This window comes from Anser cygnoides, chromosome 2 (assembly GCF_040182565.1).
Source record: "Anser cygnoides isolate HZ-2024a breed goose chromosome 2, Taihu_goose_T2T_genome, whole genome shotgun sequence".
NCBI classification, from domain to species: domain Eukaryota; kingdom Metazoa; phylum Chordata; class Aves; order Anseriformes; family Anatidae; genus Anser; species Anser cygnoides.
The window spans coordinates 74,326,553-74,336,064 of NC_089874.1; the positions used below are offsets into that span (position 1 = coordinate 74,326,553).

Genomic DNA, 9,512 nt, shown 5'->3' on the forward strand with positions numbered 1-9,512 from the left:
TTCTGAAGCATATTCAAACATTCCAGTAAGCCTCTGAATAAGAGCCTGTTGTATCAAGTGGTATGGGTTTGGGTCATCCAAGTTTTTGAGGTGGACTTTATACAAAGATTGGCACGCTCTCTTTTTCCAGACTACAGGATTTGTGCAGCATTTATGATCCATGGAGGTCTAAGGTTGTCATCCTAACCTTCCTGGCTTTTCATGGCTCGGTTCATTGCTGTCGGGGCCAGTGTTTTAGCAATACGGAAAAGTTCCTTCTGTGCCGACCTGAGGGCACCTCCTTAGGTGTAAGCTGCAGAATTTGCCTGGGTAGACATTTATGGCTGAAACTGTTGGGCCTTGATCACTAGGAGGTCAACCTTCCCTCCTTCATCCTCGCAGCTGTTTCTAGCCATGCTAATGCAATGTACCCAGCCGAACCGGACACAGATAAGAATTTCCCTTCAGGAGCCCTGAGACTACAGTTTGCAATGGAGCAGAAACAGCACTTGCCAAAAAAGCTTTCATTCACCACCATGCACAGAGTGGAGATCAAAAATGGAGGAAGTCTGTGACTGTGGTTTTCCCTTTAATCTAGCTTTTTCTCTTTCCTTGCAAGGTCTGGTGTTTCTCCTCTAGTCTAGTTACAGCCATTCATGGCCAGACTTTCTCACTTGAAATAGTCCTTTTCTGTGTCTGTCCTTGTCCTCCCATGCCCTTACAAGTCTGTAGGCTCCTGCTGATTCTCCCCATTCTCCTTAGGTTACCCAAATCTCCACCCTTCTGCAAACACATCGTCTTGCCATGGTTTTGCATCATTCCCACATTGCAGGCTTGGGGCTGGATTCACATCTGCTCCCCAAATGCTTTTTGGAGTGGGTGGGGTTTTCCTTCTCTTTTATAATGGGGTTTGATGGTGAAAGAGCCTCTGATGTTGGTTTACAAACTCAGCCAGTCAGCAATGAGACTGCCTCGGATCAAAAAGCTGCATGGTTGTCACGTAATACCGTTTTCTCAAATTGTCACCAAGTTTCTATTGCAGTAATAGACCATAGAGTGTCCCTAGGTAAACCTAGGGCCATTATTTTATATTTGGGATGTGGATGAAATTGGTCTGTGGCTTTGCTGGTGCTCAAAATCCCCAAGCAAACTCACTCCGATGGAGTTTATTATTTCCCCTGGTTCACATCACAGCAAACCCAGACTAGTCAGTCAGGACGTATCTGCTCTTGCAATGTGAAGCTATCTTCAGCACATAATGTCATGGCCACCTTTCTGGTCTTGCTGTCTGAGCTGTTTTCACTGCTTGCTTAAATTGACTGTGTTTTTCCACTTAGGCTGCTCCAAGGTAACATGCATCAGTTTGACTCGCGAAGCCTCCATCAAGCTGTCTCCCTTGCACGGGAAGCAGATCTCCATCCGCTACTTGGACATGACAGACTGCTTTGTCCTGGAGGACGAAGGCCTGCACACCATCGCCGCGCACTGCACTCAGCTGACCCACCTGTACCTGCGCCGCTGTGTCCGCATCACCGACGAGGGTCTCCGCTACCTGATGATTTACTGCACGTCCATTAAGGAACTGAGCGTGAGCGACTGCCGCTTCGTCAGTGACTTCGGCATGCGGGAGATTGCCAAGCTGGAGTCACGCCTGCGATACCTTAGCATCGCTCACTGCGGCCGGATCACCGACGTGGGCATCCGTTACATAGCCAAATACTGCAGCAAGCTGCGCTACCTCAACGCGCGGGGCTGCGAGGGCATCACGGACCACGGTGTGGAGTACCTCGCCAAAAATTGCACAAAACTCAAATCGCTAGATATTGGCAAGTGCCCTCTGGTCTCAGATACCGGCCTGGAGTTTCTAGCCCTCAACTGCTTCAACCTGAAGCGCCTGAGCCTGAAGTCATGTGAGAGCATCACTGGGCAAGGCCTGCAGATTGTAGCCGCCAACTGTTTTGACCTGCAGATGTTGAATGTGCAGGACTGCGATGTTTCTGTGGATGCTCTGCGATTTGTAAAACGACATTGCAAGCGCTGTATTATAGAGCACACCAACCCTGCCTTCTTCTGAAAGGATACCACACACCCGTTGTTGCAATGCAGTATTAAAAACACTGATGTATAAACACATGCTCCTTTATTCAGTAATGCTGTTTTTTCTATAGCTCACGGGAGTCAGCTTTTCTTGTATGTTGTTGGTGGGGGGCGTTTCTAGAGGACTATTTTGTTTGCTTTTTGTATGATCACTTTTTAAGGTGCGGTGGGTCTCCGTCGAGAGGCTGCCTTAATGCAAAAGCAGTGAGTGCTCAGCATCCCTGTTGGGGTGCCATTTCTGTAACAGCCGCGATCTTGTCCCAGGCTAAAGTAGCTACCTCCAAAGGAAATAGCACGTAATCCTCCTTTGGAAAGGCTACCAAGCTGTGTCAAAGACATCTGAATTCCAGCTGTGCTCTTGAGGCTGACTATGCAATATGTGTCTGTGTTCCCCAACTTCTTCCAACATGGCTGATAAAGCATCCCCTTATCTCCAAGTAGTTTCTCCTTGGTAGCCAATCATTGTAATCCTTCAGGAAATACCGGGTGATGTTCTTAAATACACTTCACAGAGGCAGAATAAGACCTGCTGGTCACTGCCAAGCACTCTGCGGAGTGAACCTGGAGATTGTGCCCAGGCATGGTTTCTCCTGGGAAGCTCACTTCCAGGTCACTCGCGCATCATCACTACTTGCCTTCAACTCTAGATCTGCCTCTCTGGCATGTGTAGTACCACCCTCTGGTAGCAGACAGGGGCTCCAGGGTCTGATAAGCAGTGACTTTTTCACCTTAATGAAGGAAAATAGAGAGATTGATGGCCTGGCAAAGGGAAAAGCCAGCAAATCCACCTGAGAGGCCACTGTAATTCTGCAGCAGGCTGAGCTAACACTGTAGTGCACCAGGGACCTTGAGGTGCTGTGGAGAGCTTTGCACAAGGCAGTCCCAGTCGCTGCACTGTCCTGCTGCCACCAGAAAGTCTGCCTTCATTCCTTCGTGGTACCTCTTCAGCAGCCACGGCACCACTGCAGCTGACGTTCCCTGAGCAAACCAGGCACGTGCATTGAGGTGTGTTCAATACGTGCCTTAGTACACGTGGAAACCTGACCCTTTTCTGTGGCCTTCCAGTTTAACAGATAGACAGCTGATCTCGAGACTTCAAAGGCATTAGCCTGACGTTAGATAACACCCTGGGGGAGAGAGGGGCTTAGAAAGTTATTCATATCATAGATTTAGATTTTGTGAACCCTTGTCTGTGCGTTTTCCCATAAGCTGGAGAAATGGCTGCTGTTCAACTAGGCATCCGGGTGCCAGCTTTGCCCTGTGACACTGGAAGCACATTGTACTCTCATGGTTGCTCTTGCTCATGCAAGAGCACGCGTGGCTGGGCGCTTCCCCCATCTGCTGCTTCCTTCCCCAGAGCATGCGGTCATTTCATGGTTACTTTCTTCAGAATTTTCTGGCAGCCGTTTTTCTCCATTTTCACATGTAATGCTCAGATCTGAAAGCCAGACATGTTAGGGGTGATGATATTTTCAGGCAGGCCCCCTGTGCGTGACTGACAGGTGAATTCATATGTTCAGCTCAAACGCTATAAATGTCTTGGTAGAGAACATAAGAAGGGAAGCACCGTGTCTGGTTTTCATAAGCAGTAGTTCCATCATCTCCAGACAACACTAATAAAATCATTGATATGAAGTGAAAATCCATATGCTCGCGAAAAATACATAATTGCTGAGGAAATACTTGTAGCAATGCTCTCTCAGATTACAAAAAAGCAGTGCTTTGGACATGTCCCTGCAGAGGGAACTTGTCCTTCTTGTGCAAAGAGTCCTGTAATGTATCTATGTTCCTCCAGTTTTGAGTTTCTTAACTTATGGGATGTCATCAACTCTGAATTATAAATAAGGTTGTCCTAAAGCAAGGAGGGCCAAGGAAAATGAATTTGTCATTGCTACTATTACTCGCCAGTGGCTAGTAAGGGGTGATATCATCCTTTGAGCAGTTAACATCACTTTAGTTTTCCTTTCTGTATTTTTAAAATTAGAGATTCTTCTCCAGCAAGTATTACAGTATATTTATCCGAGCCAGCTATACTCTGTTTATCCTTTATCTGAAAATGGCCCCAAAAATTGTAATGTTAAGCCCATTCCTGAGGATGGTGGGATTCTGAGCCATTTGCACTCATGAAATATATGGCCTCATTAGTAACATTTAACTTTTTAATAATAATTGAAAAATAAAGCTACTTTTCTGGCTAAGCTAAATTGAGTGAATAGTGCTACATGGTTTTAAAGGTTTCTAATGTTTAAATTGGCCTGTACTGTACAAATCTCACTATAAAGCCTTAATTTGCTACCAAGAAATAAAGCAATATATTGGTAACTGATGAGCATGCATCGTCATTTGCACTGTTTGATTAACTTCTTGTGAAAATGAAAAGATTAACTACTTGTAAAACTTTGTTTTATTGAAACCAGGCAGGTGAACGAGCGCATCATCACATCAAGTAAGTGGATGATTATTTAAAAAAAAAAAAAAAAAAAAGAACTTTTATAGATTATGACCTTGCCTATCTGTCTCTTTAAAATTTGATTTTCCTCGTGATTCTTCTTGACCCTGAAACATAATCAGTAACTGGAAGTGTAAGTAAAAGAAAAAACAGCATATAAAAAGCACACATATAAAAAGTTCAGGAGGACCTCTGCACTGTTTTAAAAGCAAGTTAACATACTTGATGTGAAAATTAAAATGGAATGACTGCAAGGGTAGAGCACTTAGTGCAATGTTTCCTGTGAATGTTCTAAAAAACCCACTCTGGGGGGGGCACTAGTGGAGAATGAATAAAGGTTGTTTTTTTTAAGCCAGACATTTCTAAGTATATAGTCTTACATAGTCTGATTAGCTACTCTGAGACTGCTACTTATTTCAAGAAAATTTGAATTTAACTTAATGATATGGCTTCCTTGTTTTGACTTTTAAACTTTTTCAATGTCTGCTTGCAAAATGACACGAACAGAAAAGAAACTGAAATAATGCACGTGGAGCTGAGTTTGCTGGAAAGGTTGCAACACGTGAGTGATGTGTTTTCGTTCCAGTTTGGGGTTGGCAAAGACTAAATTTCCTAAGCAAAAACGTTGATTCTTGAACCATAAAATTCAGGCTCAGGCACTGAGGCTTCTTCTGCTCTGCCATCGCATGTAGTGATCTCATCAAAGCAAGCAACCATGAATCACATCAGTCAGGCTGGCATGTTGTGTATGACTCTGGAATAACTTGTGTCATGTAGAAAGAGGTCTCTTAGAAAAGGCATATCAGAACCACCATACACTGTGATTACAGCCAGAGCTATGTATCTAGACATTTATTCTTCTCATTCCCTTGGTTTTCATAAAAGTGGAACTATGTTTTCGCTGTGGTAATGGCTTGAGATTGATCTGAAATGCAACACTTTTGTCTTTTTGAATTATGCTCAACTCATGTTTGGCTTTCTACAAAATCTGAAACAGCTTCTGTTGGTTGTCTTGGATTCAAAACCTTGGTCCAGGCTGCAACCTTTCAGTAGTGGTTTCTGAAAACTTGTAGCCTTTGAACTGGAAAACTAAAAAGCTAGTAAAAAAATAATTTTAGTACTAGGCTTGAAGCAGGTCCAAAGTCTCATTAAAAAGAAATATAGTGACCATTTGGACTGCAGGCTGGCTGCCCCATCACTACCAGTGTTAGTTAGAAGGGGAAAAATCCTATGGTAGCAAGTTTCTCTTCCCCAGCCTTCCCCAGAAAAGTAACCTGCCTTTAGGTTTTTGTAGTTTTATCAGTTTAGCTGTTCAGGCTGAAACTTCCCATGCTGGGCTTTGAAAATGTTAGTTGAAATGGTTCATCTGGTTCTGTAAATAAAGCTAGGAGGAAATGTCATTTTGCTCATGTTAAACTCTTGGTGACCTTTCCATTGGAAACGGTTCATTGCTCTCCATCTCCTCGACGGCCTTCGGAGTGAAAGTGTGAGCCTTGCCAGGAGGTCAGCTCTGGGACAAGGACGTGTCTTACTAATCTCCCCATTAAAATTCACCCAAATTTAGCTACATTGCATGTCTTCAAATATATCCAACTCCATAATCAGGAGAGGGGCATGGTTAGATCTTTCCGAGATTGTAGTCTGGCGAGGCTGAGCTTTGGCAAAGCTAGGAGGCGTTTATCACTCTGGCAGTGTGAAGGAGGAAACAACCTGAATTATATGGAAGCTGCCTGGAAAGTCAGGGCAGGGTTGAAAAATGAGGTTTGGAGAACTGGAGCAAGAAGAGGGATGAAGGAAATTTCCTAGGCAGCGGACTGGGACTGAGATGAAAAGAGATTGAATGATTTTCAGTAAAGAAAATGGAGCTGGGTTAAGAGATCTGGGTTTGTATGACTTGTTGGACAGAGAGATTTGGGCCAGAGAAAATGTGAGTCAAGCACCGAAGAATGAAGTTCGGGGCAGGAGCAGAAACATGAAGAAAATTGCCTGAACATTATGTAAATACACTACACTCTCTCCAGGGAAGGCTCAGAGAAGGGCTGGCAAACTCTTTCTGTTGGTATGTCTCAAATTTGAAACAGTCTTTCAAAAACTAAATAGTAATTTTGGATTTAATGCATCCAGTATCTACCCTTTCTTAATATTTTATGAAGCCAGAAAAACTTTATAGGCAGAACTTCTGCCTTTGCAAATGCATTTTAGGTTCTGCAACATTGTGAATCCCAGTGTCTTGTTGCTGCCTTTATACCTTTGTGCAAGGTCTTCCACTGAGAATAACACGGCAAGGCAGATTTTTAACTTCAATGCTTCCTTTTGCGTTGTATTTCAGCAACACCAGCTGTTCTGCTTTGCCAAGGTGCAGGCGTCAGTGTGGAGTCAAATTCCTGTCCTTTTGATGACTGTTAAAGGGCATAATAATAATCGGTTCAAGTTACTGCCAGGCAGTAGACATCAGAATTCAAATTTAGCTTACCAAAATACATTTATCTGAACTGCATCGCTGCGTACTATTAAACAGATTAAATCAATTTTCTCCATAAAACCATTGAGGGATGTTTATTTTCATGCACCCCTGCTGTATAGCTGTATGCTTCAGAGCAGGTTTTTTCCTCTATTTTTGTTTTCTGTAAGAACTGGACAGAAATATCAGATCATTTCTTCCCTTGTCCTCTGGATGATCATGGAGGCGCATATTAGATTTACACTAGTTAATGGAAATCTTTTCCAAGTAGGCTCTGATAATACAAGTTAAAAAAAATATTATGAGTGCAACGATCCAGTTGGCCATAGATATATCAAATTAAGCCATTATAAATATAAAAGTTACTAAGCAGACACCAGAGAGAGAACGAGAGAGACCAGAAGGAGGGACCTTGTTCTAAAAAAAGAAAAAAGGAAAAGAAAAAAAGAAAGGAAAATCAAAAAGAAAAAAGAAAGGAAAATCAAAAAGAAAAAAAAAACAGCTTGTATAAATATCCCTGATACTTTTAATGCAGAACAGAAACCTTAACCCTTGTTTCTAGGACTAATGATACTGTGTTCTTTGGTTTAGAATGGATTAGTTTTCCTTTGTTTTTTTAAAGAAACATTACATGCTGTAGGCTCAAGCTCACATGAATGGTAAAGATGGAAAAAGTCATCTCAAAAGATGAGAGAGAAGGAAAGAGGGATTTATGCCAAAAGGAATGAACATTTTTAACAGTTTAATGTTGCATTATCCATTTTTGATGGTTCCTAAAATATTTTTTAAAAATCAAGTAAATGGCCATTCTTGAGAAGTTTCCATTATATCTTGAATATACTTCAGTTATATAATTGCCTCAGCAGATAGATATATCTGATTTTTAGAAGGCTCGATTTTCTAGCTACAATGAATAATAGATAACTTATGGTTTATAAGCTTTTTTTTCCTTTACTGAGTGTTTTCACATTTTTATCACTTGTCTCATATGAAAGATATATCCTAAGCCTTTATCAGGCTGATAAAATAGCTGATAAAATATTTTTATATTTTAATCACAATTTGTATTTATTTTACACCCATTTTTTTTTCTGTTTTTCTGATCATAATATATGCTTTGAAAATACTTTGAGGAAAACAGCTTTTTTCTGGTCTTGAATTACGATGAGGCTTTTGGAAGTGATGTACTCTTGCTTGCAGATTAGTAACCTGAAATGTCCATCCTTAACTGGTTTTATTTCCTGCTGCTGGCTGTGTGTCCCTACAGCCCAACACCGAGTTGAGCTGCCCATTTGTATCCTCTGCTCTGTCTGTAGAGACATGCGATGAAGGTGGAGTCCCAGAGGGCCTGCGCTGCTGAAAGGCTCTAGAGAAACATACAAGCTCACCCCTGCCAAGGCAGGAAAAATATTTCTTATCCTAAGCCTTCCTTGCACTTTGGAAATTAAACAGGTGGAGAGCCCAGCCTGATGGGTGGGGGGAGTTCCTTTTGCTTGTTTTCTCCTTGTGTTAAAGTCATAGCCTGATACCTCTCAATTTCTTTTGAAGTTGCTTATCAGAAGTACACATACCCACAGAATGCCATCATGCTCGTGCATTAGGATGAAGGCATGAATAACGCTGTTTTAAATTCAGAGTTGCGCTAAAGGAGAAAAAGGGCATGAGCATCAGGAAGGCAATTCTTGATGGACTTCGCTAAAAAGGCAAATTTTTACATGAATGGATTTTTTTTCAGCATGTGCAGTAAGCTGTCATGTTTTTGAACACCCCAGTCCTACTCTGGAATCCATGGCTTCATCCAGAACAGTGTTACTGAAATCTTCAGTATGGCAGAAGATTAGAATGGGTTATTTCACTGAGTAAAAGCAGTGCAATTGCTATGAAATAGTAAGATTCTCCTGGAAAAAAAAAAAAAAAAAAAAGTAGGTGTTATTTTCGTATTCTTCTGCAGCTTCTGAAATGGCAAGTTCATAGAGAACTCCGTTTTCCTGTGTTTATAACTGGGAAATGCTTCACCAACAGCTATTATGGGGACAGGGAGGTGATCATTTTTCACCTGTGCTTGTGGGGGCATCGGAGACTGACCAGGCTGGTGGCAGGAGGCAGGATCTGCCAGTAAGTCCCATGGGTAAGGAACTGCTGGTCTCCACTCACCACCTGGCATGCCCAGTGCTTGTCCCTGTGCTGAGTGTGAGGAGCAATCAGGAGGGCAGGATGGGCAAGGGGGGAGATGTGTGGGAGCAGGACAGGCTGTGTGTTCACTGCACGAAGAGGAAGAAATCCTCAGCTGTGGGAAGTGGGAATCATACTGTATAGCTCACGAGTCTGCAGAGTGGCTAGCTGCATTTCAGCATTTAAACAGAATTGCCTAACGCAATATATATGCTACATTTAACAGCAGAGCTCAGATGTCCTGTGCAACTGGCTGCTGGGGCCCTGGAAATGCCCAACCACAGCAGTGTGAGTACATTATAGTGATTCATTCTTTGATTGAGTGAAGCTTCTTCTGTTTTACTGGAGATAAAT

General features: G+C 42.5%; 1 protein-coding gene across 2 annotated transcripts in view; it reads left to right on the forward strand.

The window, feature by feature from the left end:
* FBXL7 (F-box and leucine rich repeat protein 7) overlaps positions 1-4,398 on the forward strand; it is a 188,499-nt gene extending 184,101 nt beyond the window's left edge. For both annotated transcript variants that reach the window (XM_013179283.3, XM_066992484.1), the window contains exon 4: positions 1,317-4,398. In XM_013179283.3, coding sequence (XP_013034737.1) covers positions 1,317-2,053 — 737 coding nt within the window. In that variant the 3' untranslated portion in view covers positions 2,054-4,398. The remainder of the gene's footprint in view (positions 1-1,316) is intronic.
* Positions 4,399-9,512: the final 5,114 nt, after the last annotated feature.